The sequence below is a fragment of the Clytia hemisphaerica genome, unplaced genomic scaffold (assembly GCF_902728285.1).
Source record: "Clytia hemisphaerica strain Z4C2 unplaced genomic scaffold, Clytia hemisphaerica genome assembly, whole genome shotgun sequence".
NCBI classification, from domain to species: domain Eukaryota; kingdom Metazoa; phylum Cnidaria; class Hydrozoa; order Leptothecata; family Clytiidae; genus Clytia; species Clytia hemisphaerica.
The window spans coordinates 271,750-291,686 of record NW_027104207.1 but is presented as its reverse complement, the minus strand read 5'-3'; the positions used below and the strand labels follow the sequence as shown (position 1 = coordinate 291,686).

At 34.1% G+C, this 19,937-nt stretch overlaps 2 protein-coding genes across 2 annotated transcripts; both read right to left on the bottom strand.

Moving 5' to 3' along the window:
• Window positions 1-101: 101 nt before the first annotated feature.
• Window positions 102-12,233, bottom strand: LOC136815423 (MAP kinase-activated protein kinase 5-like). Its single transcript, XM_067071871.1, has 14 exons — window positions 12,080-12,233; window positions 11,386-11,459; window positions 10,925-11,000; window positions 10,691-10,788; window positions 10,272-10,380; window positions 9,899-9,988; window positions 9,452-9,547; window positions 8,715-8,795; window positions 8,149-8,336; window positions 7,755-7,875; window positions 7,228-7,367; window positions 2,788-2,915; window positions 1,957-2,064; window positions 102-1,354 (listed from the first exon to the last, which is right to left on the bottom strand). Exons 1-14 carry the CDS (start codon window positions 12,107-12,109, stop codon window positions 1,254-1,256), a joined length of 1,440 nt encoding a protein of 479 aa, XP_066927972.1. The 5' UTR covers window positions 12,110-12,233; the 3' UTR covers window positions 102-1,253.
• A 208-nt stretch (window positions 12,234-12,441) lies between these two features.
• Window positions 12,442-15,089, bottom strand: LOC136815424 (uncharacterized). Its single transcript, XM_067071872.1, has 5 exons — window positions 14,918-15,089; window positions 14,522-14,609; window positions 13,869-14,019; window positions 13,468-13,644; window positions 12,442-12,695 (listed from the first exon to the last, which is right to left on the bottom strand). The coding sequence occupies exons 1-5, from the start codon at window positions 15,027-15,029 to the stop codon at window positions 12,546-12,548; spliced, it is 678 nt and encodes a 225-aa protein (XP_066927973.1). The 5' UTR covers window positions 15,030-15,089; the 3' UTR covers window positions 12,442-12,545.
• Window positions 15,090-19,937: the final 4,848 nt, after the last annotated feature.

The following is a 19,937-nucleotide window of genomic DNA, read 5'->3' as shown; positions in this document are numbered from 1 at the left end:
TTTTACTCTCCAAAGTTGGCCAACGAAATTAAATTATGACGTAAACTTAGCTTAAATTATCAAGCTCAACCAATGAAAAAGAAGAAAAAAGCATTTTCGAATACATATATACAAATTTTGTTTTAGCAATACAAAAAAACACATTGATTGAAAACTGGATAAATTGAATATGGTAGAAATTATCAAATATCTAATAATTAAAAAAATTAAAATATTTCTATACGTGATAAACAACATAGGCAAGAAGAAAAAAATTATGAAATTGCAAAATTTAAAAGTTTTTAAAAACAAATATGTACAATTTTTCTTTGTAAAGGAAACAAAAAAATAATCATTAGGTATTTACAATTCTATAATATTTAAAAGTGTAAAAGGAAGCTAAACTGAGCTAAAGGAGTTTTTCTATCAACTTCAATTCTGTGTACCCCTTATGTGGAGTAACGGATAAAAATGTTGGTTTTTAATTCTTTTTAGTTTTTTAATATACTGCCATAGTATTAAGTATCATATAATTGAATTTAGATTTAGCATAAACCGGACAAAAATCTTAATCTAAAAGACTAGTCTATGGAGACTAAAAGAAATCAAAAGACATCCATCAAACTATTAAATGCACACAACAAAACATCTAAATAAAATATTAAAAAATCATTCCTTCGAATTTGTACGTAAGAAAACCACCAGCAAAAATTGAAAGCCACCTAAAATGCTAGCAATGATTTGAAAAATCAATTGAGTTGAGCTCCGGAAAACATAACCCTTTTTGATGCAGCCAACGAGATTGCTTTAAAAAAAGTTTTCCTTGATTACCCAGTCAAATAATCATTCTTCTCGTCATATCTCGATGACCCAAGAGCAAATTATGCAATACAAGTTTTGCATTTGAGGTTAAACATGAGAAGACTTATGTTGTTAAAACGTGCGTGTGCAAGGTTGTAAATAAAACCTTTTGTACAGCATTCTTTCTTACGTACAGATTGGCGGGCGTACGTTTTAACTGCCATAAATATCATCATGCCTAATAAGAATACCATTTTCACATCACGTCTCCTTTCTTTAACCCAGGATAGTTAATTGCATTGATAACCCTGAATAGATAGTGTCTCCTGATGACTCTCATGTTGTATTGATGTATTCAATATTCTTTACTTGGTATCAATATAGAAGGTGTTGCCTCCATTACTCAAAAAGGAGGAGGAAGGAGTGCAATTATTTTGTCTTGATTATCCAAATAGAAAAATCGCTCGTCTTGATCATCCTAGAGGGTGGTTTTGATGGTAATGATAATGCATGACAATATCACTCAAGTTCTTTGCTAAATGGTTTTTATTGACTGGTCGAGTATATTCGTGACCTAAAAGAGAAACCTTTTATAAAAACGTAGTATATTCATTCAAGATTTGAAAATGCTAGTACAATGCCGAAACTATTGAGAGGGGGTGCAAATCAGTAGCGTGGTGGCAAGGGGCAGTACACCCCTACCGTGGCCGAGCTTCTTATGAAAAGACAAGGGGTGCCGCTGATAACTACAGCATCCCTTTACTTTTTTACACCTTCCTCAGAATTAGCAGCTTTCAGTCAAAATAAGAAAAAATACCCACAAATTTTCGTGGTCGCTTCGCTCGCGTAAGTTTTACTAAGATATTTACTTTTAATAGGGTGCGCCAAATACCCACTTTCGAAAATTGCATCCTCAGTCTGCTCCAACTTTGGTCGACCCACAACGCTATTGGTGCAAATATCAGCATTTTAAGAATTTTTATTCCTTTAAATTCGGGAATTTGCCTTGATTCGGTAATTCAATAATTTGCTACAATTTAAACAGTATTGAATTTAGTAGAGTAATTTCATTTTTTTAGTGCGCTTTTGACCGATCCAACGCTCATAATCTCAGAATTTCATCATCTATGATACCTGAGACCGTTGATTGAACCTATAAAAGAAACATTTTCATACCATTCCAATGTTCTTGCGCGAGTACAGTTTCCAGCCTTCTTAAACCATCATTATGCTTCAAGGCTTCCAGTGTTAGTAAACGTAAAAACTCCTCAAATGTTGGACTGTCTATTGAATAAGAGAGGATAGAAATGTGTTCTAGGTTAAATTGGCCTAGCTATAATTCGACAAACTATTATTCAACTTGATTAGTATTCATTATTTTTTAGTCCATTAATAAAAAACAGTTTAGAGGCCTAGGACTATAAAGATTCACAAAAATTGGCTAAAACCAAGCACTGGTTCTATCAATGGTAATACCGTAAAATATTGACCTCTATCAAACGTATTGCCCTCGGGACAATACTTTTTGAAATCGAGGTCAATACTTTTTTTTAAGGTATTGCCCTCATAAACAGTTCGTAGAGGCTTAATTCAACACCAGTAACATGCATATAACGTTAGATGAGCATTGGAACACATTTATGTGCTGACAGGTAAAACATATTCTCCTCATAACTCCATACTCTTAGGCGCCAAATAAACGGACCCCCCCCCCCCCCCGCTTGTTAATTTTTCGAAAAAATTTGCCAACCCCCCCCGGACCTTATTAGAACCCCCCGTTTTATTAATTTTAAGAATATTTTCAGTTGACAAAAAGAAGTCCCTTTATTTGGCTCCAAAATGCCTGATTTTAGCCTATATTTACCTCATTTTTGGGTTTTCAGAAGTACAATTACTAACCCCCCTGGCAATTAGGTCCCCCCCCCCCGTTTATTAAAATTTCGAACCACCCCGTTTATTTGGCACCTAAGAGTACACGGCACTTATTCACTCTAAAAATATACATACTTTTCTTATCCAAAGGTGGCATATAAAGAAAAGCAATCATATCCCGTAAGGTTTTCATGTCAGAAGTCTCCACAGGAGAATTACTGCGCGCCATCTTCGGTGACCCTCCATCTGTATCTTTTGACCTTCTGTAGAGGAAAACCAAAGCATCAAATTATAATTCATTTTATTCATGCATGACGTAATCCTTTATACAGTGTTTAAATTTACTTTGCAGAATTTGACTGAAATTTTACGAAACTTCTGTCGTTTGTACGGAAAACCCCGAAAAAGACTAAGTTTGACTTTAAACCGCAACTCTAGTGGCAAGGTGGTAGGTTTCTTCCAACCAATATTGAAATTCAAAAAAATATAACAGGTAAAGAGAATAGGTATTTTAATGCACTAGGTTACAAGCAAACATTAGACAAATTTGAAATAATACAAATGTGATATAGCTGGATTCGCGTTGGTATTACTAAAAAGGACAATAGTTTTAGTCGAAGTCAAGTCCTTATCATACCAACATGACAAAAACAACGACATACAGTAAGGCTAAAAATACAGATAAGGGGGTGAGATTGCTACCACACACTATAATCAAAATTTTATTCCTTTAGATTAGTATACTGTACCCTTCAAGTTGAGCTTTCTTCCGTTTCATGACTATCGGGTTTTTCTCGATGGCGTTTTGGTTCAAAGCGAATGGCCTGTCCGGTATTCGCATGTCCGCTAATAGAACAGAATGTGTGTTGATTGCATGGTCGAACGCATCCTATGGATTGTAGAGGTTTTATAGAGAAAATTCAAAATACTTATTCAACGAAGCAAACCGAAAATATCGGAAAAAAAAAAATGATTGGGTTGGGAAGAATGAAAGATTTTAAGTTCAGTTAAGAGTGTAAAATTCAGCTGATTTCAAAATTCTTCCTCGCTACAATGAAAACAAAAAGGTACTCAAGGAAATGAAAATAGCCCGTTGTTCTCAGAGAAGTACAGGATAACTCGAAGCCAGACACTTTCGAGCATCTACGGCGTCATTGTCAATCGATTATTAAAATGAAAGTTTTTATGTCCCTCTCAAAATGATTAAATGTTATTGGTTGAGAAGTACATGACATGCCCGGATCACTTTTCGTGGCGAAGAATAGGTTTTAAAAATAAGTATTTCAAAAACCTGGTCAAGCATCTGTTGAGGAGACTGTAGGACAGTGTTGGGCGCTGAACCACTATCCACCCAAGGGTGGTGCAACATTTCACCAACAGTGATACGTTCGTTCGGGCTAATCACCAACATCCTGGCGAATAAATAAAAATAAAAAGTTAAGTAAAATATCAGAATCTAAAACTGGCAAAACTCATATCGGCTCATGACAAACCTCCCTGATCATAAACCTCCCTGATCATAAACCTGCACTAAGCAACTGGTTCTCGTCGAATCGAAGAAATCGAGTGCTTTTTATTAAGCCTACTAGTCAGGATGCTTTGGCCCTGCTTCGACTCTAACGACTCTGTACTAAACAAATTGTATCAAGTCTTAAAAAATCAGATAAAACACACGTATAGTTACAAGATTAACCTCTTCACGACATCTTTAGCCAGATCTGACACTTTAGACCATTCCGGTGCTGGAAAGTCGTATTCGCCGTGCATGATTCGTCGTTTCATTCCTTGAGAAAGTTGTTTGCGAGGGTTTTCCGAATAGAAGGGTGGATAACCACATAGCATAATGTAGATGATAACACCTAAGCTCCAAACGTCACAACTCTATAAAATGGAGTTTGGAAAGGTCAGGAGTGAATGCACTAGTAGAAATTCAAAACATTGAAAATTCAAAACTCAAGAAATATTACATTACGTGGGTTCATTTTGAAATTTTAGGATTATAGAAGGGATAACTGAATCAGGAAAGATTTGACTTTCTATTTTTGATTAAATACATCCACATTTGGCAAAATAGCTTGTTTGATCATCATGATGATGGTTCGACAGCAGTTAAAACCACGACATCCAATTAATATCTCCAAAAACCATCCTTGTATAATTAAATGTCTAGGGCCAGGACGTCTGGATAGGATAGTTTTCTACCTCAGTTTGTTTAGAGGTCATTAATGATAATAAATAATTGATAAAAACAATACCTTACCTTGTCGTAAGTATAAGGGGTCGTTCCTTCTGGTACGTTTCCATATTTTTGTGCGCGGTGGAACTTTTGTGCTTCTAAGACCTAAAAGAATGAAAGATTATTTCAGCTATTTATCAGTGGAAATTTAGCAAGAGCCTCACCAAAAATCATATGAAAATCAAACCCCGAAGTGTTTTGCCGCAAATGAATTTTTTTGCCTTGAAAGTTTAAAGTGACTGAATTGCATACAAATAGAACGCAACAACGGGAAAAAGTTGTTTAGGTTTACTAGGGTCGAATGACGCAAGAAATCCTCATTTGTGAGCTAATTCAATTACACAAAAAATGAAGAGATTCTCCTATCAATAAGATATAGCCGAATGCAAGAGTCGAATCTCCTAGGTAGGATTTTGAGCCACTTATTCCTTACATAGGTTGCGCGACTAGCGAGGTTTCATACAAACGACGGATTGAGAGTAACATTTACCACAAGAATTCGAAAAATGTAAAACGCAAAAATAAAGATAGTGCTAGATTCAATCCGTCATCCAAAATGCAGCGCAAATCTTATAACATCATTTTTTCTTGTCTATGAAAAGTTTAACCTTCGACTATACCTTATTGATCAATGATCATCATGTTCCACTTCAAGTTAAAAATTGAAACACAAGGAAATGATGGCTGATTTAAGAAAGGTTTTTGAAATTGAACTGGAGGTCGCTTTCGACTATTATCTCATTGCGTCCAACTAACCTGTGGTGATACGTAATAAGGAGTAAATTGCGGCGTCATCAAATTCCCTTTATCCACTTTTGCAAAACCAAAGTCTGTCAGCTTGACTTCCACTTTCTATCATTAGATAAGAAAAATTATTTGATGAAAAGACCGAGTGTCATGAAGAAATCGAGTACAGTTCCAGCCTTCTTAAACCATCATTATGCTTCAAGGCTTCCAGTGTTAGTAAACGTAAAAACTCCTCAAATGTTGGACTGTCTATTGAATAAGAGAGGATAGAAATGTGTTCTAGGTTAAATTGGCCTAGCTATAATTCGACAAACTATTATTCAACTTGATTAGTATTCATTATTTTTTAGTCCATTAATAAAAAACAGTTTAGAGGCCTAGGACTATAAAGATTCACAAAAATTGGCTAAAACCAAGCACTGGTTCTATCAATGGTAATACCGTAAAATATTGACCTCTATCAAACGTATTGCCCTCGGGACAATACTTTTTGAAATCGAGGTCAATACTTTTTTTTAAGGTATTGCCCTCATAAACAGTTCGTAGAGGCTTAATTCAACACCAGTAACATGCATATAACGTTAGATGAGCATTGGAACACATTTATGTGCTGACAGGTAAAACATATTCTCCTCATAACTCCATACTCTTAGGCGCCAAATAAACGGACCCCCCCCCCCCCGCTTGTTAATTTTTCGAAAAATTTGCCAACCCCCCCCGGACCTTATTAGAACCCCCCCCCGTTTATTAATTTTTTAAGAATATTTTCAGTTGACAAAAAGAAGTCCCTTTATTTGGCTCCAAAATGCCTGATTTTAGCCTATATTTACCTCATTTTTGGGGTTTTCAGAAGTACAATTACTAACCCCCCTGGCAATTAGGTCCCCCCCCCCCGTTTATTAAAATTTCGAACCACCCCGTTTATTTGGCACCTAAGAGTACACGGCAACTTATTCACTCTAAAAATATACATACTTTTTCTATCCAAAGGTGGCAATATAAAGAAAAGCAATCATATCCCGTAAGGTTTCATGTCAGAAGTCTCCACAGGAGGAATTACTGCGCGCCATCTTCGGTGACCCTCCATCTGTATCTTTTGACCTTCTGTAGAGGAAAACCAAAGCATCAAATTATAATTCATTTTATTCATGCATGACGTAATCCTTTATACAGTGTTTAAATTTACTTTGCAGAATTTGACTGAAATTTTACGAAACTTCTGTCGTTTGTACGGAAAACCCCGAAAAAGACTAAGTTTGACTTTAAACCGCAACTCTAGTGGCAAGGTGGTAGGTTTCTTTCCAACCAATATTGAAATTCAAAAAAATATAACAGGTAAAGAGAATAGGTATTTTAATGCACTAGGTTACAAGCAAACATTAGACAAATTTGAAATAATACAAATGTGATATAGCTGGATTCGCGTTGGTATTTACTAAAAAGGACAATAGTTTTAGTCGAAGTCAAGTCCTTATCATACCAACATGACAAAAACAACGACATACAGTAAGGCTAAAAATACAGATAAGGGGGTGAGATTGCTACCACACACTATAATCAAAATTTTATTCCTTTAGATTAGTATACTGTACCCTTCAAGTTGAGCTTTCTTCCGTTTCATGACTATCGGGTTTTTCTCGATGGCGTTTTGGTTCAAAGCGAATGGCCTGTCCGGTATTCGCATGTCCGCTAATAGAACAGAATGTGTGTTGATTGCATGGTCGAACGCATCCTATGGATTGTAGAGGTTTTATAGAGAAAATTCAAAATACTTATTCAACGAAGCAAACCGAAAATATCGGAAAAAAAAAAATGATTGGGTTGGGAAGAATGAAAGATTTTAAGTTCAGTTAAGAGTGTAAAATTCAGCTGATTTCAAAATTCTTCCTCGCTACAATGAAAACAAAAAGGTACTCAAGGAAATGAAAATAGCCCGTTGTTCTCAGAGAAGTACAGGATAACTCGAAGCCAGACACTTTCGAAGCATCTACGGCGTCATTGTCAATCGATAAAAATGAAAGTTTTTAGTCCCTCAAAATGATTAAAGTTATGGTTGAGAAGTACATGACAGCCCGGATTTTTCGTGGCGAAGAATAGGTTTAAAAAATATTCAAACAACCTGGTCAAGCATCTGTTGAGGAGACTGTAGGACAGTGTTGGGCGCTGAACCACTATCCACCCAAGGGTGGTGCAACATTTCACCAACAGTGATACGTTCGTTCGGGCTAATCACCAACATCCTGGCGAATAAATAAAAATAAAAAGTTAAGTAAAATATCAGATCTAAAACTGGCAAAACTCATATCGGCTCATGACAAACCTCCCTGATCATAAACCTCCTCATAAACCTGCACTAAGCAACTGGTTCTCGTCGAATCGAAGAAATCGAGTGCTTTTATTAAGGCCTACTAGTCAGGATGCTTTGGCCCTGCTTCGACTCTAACGACTCTGTACTAAACAATTGTATCAGTCTTAAAAATCAGATAAAACACACGTATAGTTACAAGATTAACCTCTTCACGACATCTTTAGCCAGATCTGACACTTTAGACCATTCCGGTGCTGGAAAGTCGTATTCGCCGTGCATGATTCGTCGTTTCATTCCTTGAGAAAGTTGTTTGCGAGGGTTTTCCGAATAGAAGGGTGGATAACCACATAGCATAATGTAGATGATAACACCTAAGCTCCAAACGTCACAACTCTATAAAATGGAGTTTGGAAAGGTCAGGAGTGAATGCACTAGTAGAAATTCAAAACATTGAAAATTCAAAACTCAAGAAATATTACATTACGTGGGTCATTTGAATTTTAGGATTATAGAAGGGATAACTGAATCAGGAAATTTGAATGACTTTCTATTTTTGATTAAATACATCCACATTTGGCAAAATAGCTTGTTTGATCATCATGATGATGGTTCGACAGCAGTTAAAACCACGACATCCAATTAATATCTCCAAAAACCATCCTTGTATAATTAAATGTCTAGGGCCAGGACGTCTGGATAGGATAGTTTTCTACCTCAGTTTGTTTAGAGGTCATTAATGATAATAAATAATTGATAAAAACAATACCTTACCTTGTCGTAAGTATAAGGGGTCGTTCCTTCTGGTACGTTTCCATATTTTTGTGCGCGGTGGAACTTTTGTGCTTCTAAGACCTAAAAGAATGAAAGATTATTTCAGCTATTTATCAGTGGAAATTTAGCAAGAGCCTCACCAAAAATAAAATCATATGAAAATCAAACCCCGAAGTGTTTTGCCGCAAATAGAATTTTTTTGCCTTGAAAGTTTAAAGTGACTGAATTGCATACAAATAGAACGCAACAACGGGAAAAAGTTGTTTAGGTTTACTAGGGTCGAATGACGCAAGAAATCCTCATTTGTGAGCTAATTCAATTACACAAAAAATGAAGAGATTCTCCTATCAATAAGATATAGCCGAATGCAAGAGTCGAATCTCCTAGGTAGGATTTTGAGCCACTTATTCCTTACATAGGTTGCGCGACTAGCGAGGTTTCATACAAACGACGGATTGAGAGTAACATTTACCACAAGAATTCGAAAAATGTAAAACGCAAAAATAAAGATAGTGCTAGATTCAATCCGTCATCCAAAATGCAGCGCAAATCTTATAACATCATTTTTCTTGTCTATGAAAAGTTTAACCTTCGACTATACCTTATTGATCAATGATCATCATGTTCCACTTCAAGTTAAAAATTGAAACACAAGGAAATGATGGCTGATTTAAGAAAGGTTTTTGAAATTGAACTGGAGGTCGCTTTCGACTATTATCTCATTGCGTCCAACTAACCTGTGGTGATACGTAATAAGGAGTAAATTGCGGCGTCATCAAATTCCCTTTATCCACTTTTGCAAAACCAAAGTCTGTCAGCTTGACTTCCACTTTCTATCATTAGATAAGAAAAATTATTTGATGAAAAGACCGAGTGTCATGAAGAAACAGAAAGAAAGAATCTAAACCCCATTATTTTGACATTTTTTGTCTCGTTTCCAAAAGCTACGTGTGGTGACTTTTTATAATTATAGTACGATTTTGCTCAGAATTCACAATCTATTTGATGGTATTAAAAGTTTTCAATTTGCATCAATTCAACTTTGAAAAATCGTCATAACTTCCCCAAGTTTTGCTCCTCTCTGAAAAATCTTTAAATCCTTTGCCTTTCAAACAACGCTCATGTGATTGTGTCTCATAAAATTCAAAATACATTTGAGAAAAAAACCAAGTTGATTGTCTTACGTCGCCTTTGTCTTTGATCAACAAATTTTCTGGCTTCAAATCACGATGAGCAATATTCAAATGATGGATGTGAAAGAGCGCTGACGCTACCTGTAAAAAAAATATTTTCAAATCTGTGAGAATTGAGATACCTTTAAAAACCAATTTTCGTAGTTATTTCTCAATAACATACACATCACTCACAAAATACTTATCAGATTAAATTTCAAAAATCACAAGTGAAACTGTGAGTGTATTTTACGATAATTCTTCTTAGTTTTAAAAATTACCATTTTTGGAAAAGGTTCCTAGTTCCTAGGCTCAAACAATAGAACACATAAACATAGATGCCACAAAATATACCTTTGCCAAAGTTTATAAAATAATTTAATACCTGCATAGTAATATCGCTAGCTTCTTTCTCAGTGAAACTAATCTTTTTTCGTATTCGATCAAAAAGCTCTCCACCACGACACATCTCCAATACCATTAGAATACATTTCCTGAAATAGGAAAAATTGGATTAATTACTTTGAAAGGGTAATGTAAGGGGTGAAAGCTTCCCTGGTTTCTCTTAGGCCAATGAAAATTCACGAATGTTTAGTTTTTAAGAAAATTTGTGAATTCGTCTCACTAAAGGCAAGGAAACTTTTACTTAAGGTCACTTATAAGAACTGTAACCCTAGTACCCCCCAGGCGTGAAGCCTACTGTGTGTGAGAGGGTATTATCCATCAAGCCCCCAAAAGGTCAGAGGAAAATCCTGCATGAAGAGGGGCTCATAGAATTTTATTTAAGAGATAAAGATGTTATACTTAGGTTGTGTTTCACCAGGGAGGACAAGTTCATTTTGAAAGACATCAACACACGCCACAATGTGAGGGTGACCTGTACATTTCCAATGTAACTCCGCCTACAAAAAAGAAGAAATTTTAAAATAATGTAGAATGATTGTTTACAGAGTTGTGTACAACAATACAACACCAACTAAATATTGTTGAATATTGTGGGAATACTAAGACTATTGGTTAAAATATTTCCGTGTATACTTCCTGTCTTGATTTACTTCTGTCCAAAAGACATTTGAAAGCGAAGTCTTCTCCAGTACTTCGTTTCTGACAAATCCTAAGAAAAACAGATTATTAAGAATTTGTCTTTATGATTCATTCTGTCACATCAATGGTCTTGCAAGCCCAAAGAGTTGGTTTGCTGGTATGACAACCCCAAACATTATCCGTATTGTTATAATCCAATATCTAAATAAAAATGAAACGAAAAGAACAAAAGGCATTCTTAGATGAACGTTACCAACGAATTTTTGTTATTCCATTCATTTTTTGTACGTTGTAAGTCGATTCTGCAGCAAATTTTATGGGTGGAAATTCACCAAGGGAAATTTTCACATGCAATGATTTCGCTCTGGGCACATGCTGTCCGCATTCTTGTACAAATGCATTAAAACACACTGGCAGAAATTTCTCTCAGGAAGAACTAAACCAAATAAAGCTACCTGACTGGACCGCTGATGCCAGAACCAAGCTTCTTGTTCCAGAAGACCTGGTACTCCTCTTCTATTGGATTAGTCTGAAACAAATTGGATATCAGAAATTTAAAGAATAGAGTGGGTGGCGGTTTTTATTTTGACTGCAGCAACAATTGATTTAACTTGTTTGCCACTGTTATAAATCATAAAATTTCTTTGTCCTGTACCAGTCGTAAGCCATTAGCCTATTTAAAATTAGGAGATATTTTGGAGAATTATAGTTACTAGATGCTGACCTTTTAAGCATAAATCACTGTATGTAAAATGGCCTTTAAGTCTACAAGATTCCTATTGGAAAGTGTGTGTTTTTCCAAAAAATTCAAAAAATTAAGAAATTAGAATGTTCCATAATATCAACCATAAACAGCCTTAAGTCCTGAGTTTTAGGTCAAAAAAAGTCTTGGGAAGCCATGTGTCCAAATTTTATTTTGCATAACCTGAATTGTGAAGCCCATAATATCAAAAGTATGGACTCATGACATTATTTATTTTAAAATTATCAGCAAATGAGTGTATTGCTCAGTGTATTGATTAGGGTGAATATGTACTTGAGGCGACGAACCGAATTTTTAGACTGAATTGTAATTTTATTTGGGCCTTGGAATGGCAAAATTCACCTAAAATAAGACCCCTGGAGACTGTTACAATTTAGATTCCATACCTTGATTACGAATTCTCGTGGTTCCTCCATGTTTTATTGTATCGTGATTCTGAAGGTCATTGATGATAGGTTGGTGTCCATAAATTATCGTATTCTTTTTTTAGTTAATATTCATTTTTTTATTTTTCTAAAAGATGAAAATAAAAAAGTGTAACATAATGATTAATCAAATTACAAACCAAAGTTCTTATTTACACAGGAAGTTCATTTAAAATCAAGGTCTGGTCAATAATAATTTTTCACTTCAAAAACTTTTTAGTGAATCAGAGATTAGTGCTTTAAATAATATTATAGGTAGATTGTAGAGGGAGACACTAATTCTACCTGTGTTGTCATATTCTAAAAAATTGTATAATAATGAATGTATTGTAATGTATGTTGAAAAAACTTATCAAATCTAATAAAAAGCTAAAAAATTATAGAATAATTTATTGACATTAGAATAATTGATTCCCTAAAAATAAACTCATAGTTTTGAAGACATTTGTGCAAACTTTTCTTTGACTTTTAATACAACTGTATTGATTTCAGAAAAGTGAGGATCAGTTGCAGCTTGACATCTTTCCATCCATTTTTCGATTGATGGAAGAATTGCTGGCTTGTTAGGTCCCATCACCTTTAAAAGACGAAAGAAAAGGTTCAGATATTGAAACTTTTCAACTTATATTGTCAATTAATGAAATTCATTCATTTAAGTTTCGAAATTAACAAAAAAAAACAAGCAAGCTGATGTCTTCTACAAATCAAAATCAAAATAAGCCTTACACTTTTTAGAAGAGAATAAACTGAAATTAATATGTTTCAAAGGTTATAAATTAGTAGATTTATAAATCATAAAGTAACAGAATTCCAAAATGTTTATCATCTGAATAACTTGTTCATGAATCCTCGAATTGGTTGAACATAACCAAGTATTACAAACATTTTCTTATATTTCAAAACAGTTTTGTTAATTTCTGAGAAATGAGGATCAGTTTCCAATTGACATCTATGTATCCAGTCTTGTACGGAGGGTAAAATTTCTGGCTTCTGTATACCCATTGACTTTTGTGCAAAGTAAAAATGGATTAAGCTTAATAAAGATTTTGAGAAGTTAGATTTATTCATAAGATGAAGCTGGACAAAGAGGAAATAAAAGGTTCTCATATCAAACTTTAAAATGCCCTAATTATTAGCTGAGCCCTTATCATTTTGTAACATTTACTGATTCAAAAATCAACCAAGTACGTTATATCTATTTATTGTTATGAATTTTTTCCCTTGAGCTGCTATATCATCCAGATGTTTGAATTGAAAAGTTTACAAGGAAATGTAAAACTCTTAAAAAATTTAAAATAGGAAATTTGTAATGTACCCAAAGAACAGAAACATCTTTTTCATTAACTTACTTCAAGCTGTGTGAATTCCATAACAGCCATTAAATCAGCAATGGAGACCTGGTCACTCAATATAAATGGTGTATCTTTTAAATAATATTCTTCCATCATTCTCATAGAGTCATTGAAAATTTTCAAATATTTTGAGCCATCTCTTGGAGGATTTCCAGTCAACAGTGGAATTAAAGTCTACAAATGAAACATTTAGAAAACAAACTACATCATCATTGAAATAAGAAATTGTTTATCAGACTTTTGAACATTCTAAATTCATAACTGACACAATTGTAAGGATCAGGTGGGCAAGAAAAGCTTGCTCTTTGAGTGTAACAGTCAGGTGCAGATGGTCAACAAAAGCCTACCCTTTAAGTATAAAGTCAGGTGTGCAGAAAAAAGTAGACCGTTTTACATACAGTTGTCCTGAAGTACATAGCTGCACCCATTCGTAGATTTGTATGATGCCATGATAAATATTCATTTAGCTTTGTTCTTTTTTGTAGATCACTTGGGTACCAATGATCATCTACTGTCCTTGACTCACAAAGATATCTCAAAATAGCAGTACTAGTGAGTAAGTAAAAAGATGATGATTTTTTTAAATCTAGTAAACATAATAGGAAAACAAAAAATTTAATAAAATTTTACTACCATGTGTACACCACAAAAAAGTTTCTCTCTTTAAAACTAATTTTCTCTAAATTTAAAAATTTGAAAAGAACCATTCCTGTTCCAATCATGTAAAACCAATTTTAAAATAAAAATTTGATAGGTCGATTTTAAACGTTTTCGGGAACTTTCTGAAAGTTTTTATTCACTTGAGCATATTTTTGATCTAATGAATTGAATTTATTAATGGACCCATCGAAATTTAAGTTTATCGTCTTCTTTCCTATGGAATAAGAATAGTTTTTGTAAATTCTTAGATTTTGAGAAAATTAGTTTCAAAGAGAGAAGCTTTTTTATGGCGCACCCAATACCATACTTTTTTAATGTATGATTTTGAATATTGTTTTTAAATACTAGTCGACTATTGCATTTCATTCAAGCTTGATAGTAAAATTTAAACCTTTCAGATAAGTTAAACTTATCATCTTGGATTGCTGGCACTTTTCCACTGGGATTGATAGCTTTGAATTCAGGTGTTAAATGGTGCCCTAAAATTAAAATAGCAAACCACATAATTTTCAAAGTGCTCATGTATTGTATTTTTTTTACAACGTCAGTGTTACATACATACATACTTGATTGACAGTTACTGTACAAAGACAAGATAAGCATGTCTAATTCCGTTGATATTATTTTTAACTCAGCAAAAAATATAACCCATTTCATTTTGCACTCTTTCCCCCATCAATCACAAAAATGAAAATCACAAAATCTTTGTGTATATATTTCAATATGAAATTAATGTCAAATTAATGCTTTTAACAAGCTTCATTAAAAATGAAATGAAAATGATTACCTTTAGCTACATGTGTGACACAGGGTTCAAATGGAATTTTTGTACACTTGAGAAATAACAAAATACTCCTCGAAGGTTGGGACATTCCATCATAGAAATATTTCAATGCCATATTTTATTTGTGTAAAATTTCCTTTTCTTTGAAGCCATAAGTTAAAAAAAAGAAGTTAAAAAAAAAGATTACAAGTGGGTAAATTGTACCAAATCTGTACGGTGGTTTTGAAAACAAGACAAACTGTCTTCAAATTGCCATAGAAAGAGACGTTCTAGGTATTAGAACTTGAGTTTTTGTGGATTTGGTACTGGTGGTCAAAGGTCAGGAATAAGTCATTTTTTGATACTTTGCCTCATCTTTGAAATATAAGCAAAAATCTGTGACAGGCACGCATACCTGTCTTTTATCCACTTGATTTTAAAATTGGCTTTCTAAATTCTTGTCAATTTTATGTAAAAGTATTACTCTATTATAATGGAAGTATATAATTTGAAAATTTCAAGCTATTTTCTTGAACCACATTTGAGTTATAACTGAAAATGTGTGACAGATTGGACACAATTTTGTTGTTTGATGATGTTGAAATGATGATGTTGGGATGAAGTGCTTTGATAACACTGAGTAGCTTTAGTGGTACGCTGAGTCCTTCAAGAACTAGCCCGAGAAGATGAATGCGGAATGCAGTCAAAGGCTTTTACTAGATCTATAATACCCACGTTTGCTGGTTGTGTTCGCGTTTCTTTTTCAATGCAATTTTTCAAGACAGTTAGAAAGCATTTTTTCTTGAAAAATGAACTTGGTGAAAGAAGCAAAAAATTTTCTTGTAACATATTTAAATTGTCTTATGTAATTTTTTCCTTGGAAAATAAAAGGAATTGCATTGTCGATTTTTATTGAAAAATACAAACAGTTGTATGTATATATTGCATTGGCCAATTTTCCTTGAAAAATACAAGAGTTTGCTTAGGACCTTGTCGGCGCAGATTTTACAGCTCAAATATAATAGTCTCTAGGTATTTATTTTTAACTGTTTTTAGCTTTTCGTTTGTCTTTTTTATAACTGTTTTTATTGTAATTTTATTAGCCAAATATAGATTTGTTCTTAAAATGTTTTTAAACTTTTTTCTTGTTGATAGAGTTTTACACTCTGACGGCCCAAGACCTCTTGTAGTAAACGTCAAATATATAGTTTTTAAATAAAAAACATATGACGGTTCTTTTTACCATTAAATTATTTGCCCAAGGAAATATCTTTCACTACTTTTTTCTCCGGAAAGTTCCGGAGCTCTTCCGGAGCAAGTGATTTTAACATGTTCTAAAAAAACATTTAAAAGTGGTTACAAAAAATAGGCAGAAATACTTAGTCTTTGAGGATGATGGTTCAGCCATTACTGTAATGAAATTGAATTGGTCACATTACATTCGAAAGTATCATTGGTCGAATTATTGAAAAAATTAAAAAACGTGAAGTTTCAATACCATGAGTCAGCTAATTTTTTTAAATTACGCGTGTGCGCAGTTAGTTTTCACATGATTAGCCCAGGAAGCATTATCATAATTATATCCCAGATATCTTTCTCTGGAACATCGGAACGTTCCGGAGTTCCAGTGCAAACAATCACCAAAAATCGTGTTCCGGATTACTGGAAGTGCTCCGGAATCTTCCGGTGTTCCGGAGCACAAAACAGGCGGAATTTTTTGCTCCGGGTGTTTCTGGAGCGTCGGGAGGGTCCTATTTGCTTTAGGTTGTTTCTCTTGCCAAATAGAAGAAATGTGTTTTATCTAATTTCCTTTGAAAATATAGCAAATTGCTTACTTAAATTTTAATGCAAAAATATATGACATTTTCTTTATCATAGTTTCAGTAATGAAAATTATTTTTTTAATACTGGCAGTTTCATGTTTCTACAAACAATTCTCAGTTGAAAATAATTTTTTTTTTTAACTAGTTCCGTTGCTCTTACAATAAAATAACATTGCAGGGTCTTCGTCAAAAATTGATGTCATTTTAGTCCTTGGTGCCGTGAGCTTTTAAAGTGAACTTGTTCACGTGACATCATTTTGAAATCAGTTCATTCCTAGAATTCAAAAGCTTGTCAGGGTTCGGAATGTAGCGATTTCAAGTTTCTCCGCGATACAAAGTGAGCATTTCAGTGACGAACGGTTGAACGGTGGGCACTGTCGGATGGTTTTCCATGCAATTTTTGGCGATTTTTTCGTTTTAACCTCCAAACTTCTTTTGACAATTTCGTCAAGAAATTCCTTCCAAGAAGACTTGTGGTTTGTGAAACGTTTTTTGAAAGCAGGTTCGGCAAGTCCGATATAAAACTTCTCGTCGTAATCTGGTTCTTCCTCTAATGTCACTGTGGCTTGGTATACTGATCGCTCAACTAAACACGATCGGTTCAAGGGACAGTTGGCTTTTACCCTGCAGTTACCCTGACATTTTCTCTACATAATTTTCCATTGAAAATACAAGAAAATATTTTATTTCAATTAATTTTCTGTTCAATATTATAGCTACAAGAAAATATTATTGTTCGATTTCCTTTCGAAATACAAGAAATCGTTTACATACATATTATTTCTCATAAAAGTAAAAATTTAATTTAATTTCTCAAAAATTATCATTGTTAACTCTTACGTCCACCAGGGACGCGTCCTGAGAGAGAATCTTCTTTGAGCTCAGATTCCAAGCTATGTTTTGATACTGAAAGGATCAGGCTACTTTAATTGGATTAACTTTCGCAAGACTTTCACAATTTGCGAATTTTTGCCTTTTTCGGGAAATTGAAACTCGCGAAAATGCGTGAGATTCCTGACTCACAAAATTAAATCCACCACAGATTTTTCTTTTATCGCATTTTCTGAGAGAAACCATTGCAAAGTCTCCATTTGTGGCAAAAATGGCTGTTTTCAGCTGTTTTCAGGCTTATTCGCAAAATTAAATCGACGCAAAATTATTGAAAACTCTGACTCGGGAAATTAAATCCTGAAAATCTTTTGATTTTTTTTGCTCACGAAATTTAATCTGATTAAAGTATGATTTTCGGAAAGATAATAAAAATTCCTTTCTGAAAAGTATAGGGGTCATAGGGTTTGGATGTAAGGAAAATTCAAAACAAACGTCCGGAAGCAGTAAAAAAATGGTGGCAATGAAGGTTCTGCTATGTGATTAAAAGTAACTCGAGCTGGCTAAGGTCGTGATTTTTCGAAATTTTTTATTGTTCTCCTTGCACTAGTATAAATAGAGCCTTGTTTCAATTTCTTTCTTTTTTTGACAGTGTAAATTCACGCGCGTGACTCTTTTTCGAATGTGCAATCTGGACAGGTCTTGGAAATATTTTCCGTAGAAAATTCTCGAAGTCCACTTCATTTTTCAACACAGGGGTGGGAGACTTTTCTTAGCAGGTCACTCAAAGTTTCTTTAAGATGCATTTGTCTTTAATCTAAGTTATGGAGTTATCATTCTATCTATGGATATGTTTTTCCCTTTATAAACCAAAAGTATTTCCGTTGCAAGATTTCATTCAAAATAGCATTCAAATTTTTGTTATTGATTTACTTCAATCAAATAAGTTTTAGGTGGATCTATGCAGCTCGCTATGAATTTTTATCTGGTTGGCTACTCAAGCAAGGAAAAACGAAGTGAAAGAAGAAATTCAAGCCAAGTCAACGAATCAAGACTGGAAAAGGAAGAAATGAATGTAATGGTGTCCTATGATTTGGAAAGTATTTTGTCGATACAAGGTAAGCAATGCTTTGTAAAATATAGTCTCAGTTTCTTTGCAATTTTTTGCTCTATTATCTTTCTCGAGGATTTCAACCCCTTTTTATTGTTGTTATCATCATAGAGTATTATCTTGTTTTACAGAAAGCTATCTTCATGTCTATTATTCTCTTACTTCCTTTGCAATGAATCTTTGAGGTGGAAAAAGGAAAAACCGATTGATTGCTGTCCAGTTCACATCAAAATCTTCCTTTAAAAATTGAAAATATTTCAATGGGAAAACTTCCTTCCAGAAATATTGATAGAAACCAACCAACCACCCCTGTCTCCTCTCTGGTTAACCTCCTCTTTGTAGAGTTCTTCTCGTGCCTAACTCAGCGTTCATAACTGTTCACAGGAACAGATGTCTAGCTGAACATTCTGGGATTGATTTTTCTTTTATTTCATTTTTAGGACACTGCTAATTGAAATATTTTTAATTTGATCGTAGAAATTTTAGCGGGACCATTTAGCCCATTTGGGTTTTCCTGAAAGCCAATGAGTTTTTTAAAGAAAATCTTTAAATAATATAACAGTCAAGAACAAGTGCAAATTAGGATACCTTCAGCCAATATCTCCTAACTAGGAGAGTTATATCCTAATTTGGAGATTTAGGTATCCTAGATAGGAGAGCTGACACTTTGACCTGAATTTTTGAGGTTACTGCTTCGATCCACGTTTGGAAAACTATGCAAACCTTTTCTTCATCGAGATTTGCACACTGACCAAAATTTCAAGTAATTTCTCTGGCGGGTTCCTTGAAAATTAACATCATTAATAATCTGCCGTTCAGAGCCTACAATTTTGTGAACACAAGCTAAAGATTTGTTTTTCTTTTTACGGAAGGGCCTGCTACGGTCCGAATTTCAAATGGTAGTCGTACAGAAGAAAAAAAGTGTTCGCGTATGCTAGTTAGCACATTTGAGTGGTTTTGGGCTATAGTTTTGCATTCCGCCAGCCAAACTTGATGAAATTAAGTACACAATCTAATTTGCTTATTATTTACATCTTGGAAGTGGTAACATAGCGCAAATGTCTCCGGTTGGTGAAAAATACAGGTTTTTTGATTTTTAGTATCCTAATTAGGATGTTGATTGCTATTTCGGATACTTTTTTGTATCCAATTTAAGATACTCTCCTAAGTAGGAGAGATTGCGCCAAAGGTATCCTAATCAGTCCGTCACAAAAAGCAATATTTTGATCACATGGAAGCGCTTCAAAACATCAGCTTTTTTCAAGTTTTGTCTCATTTACCC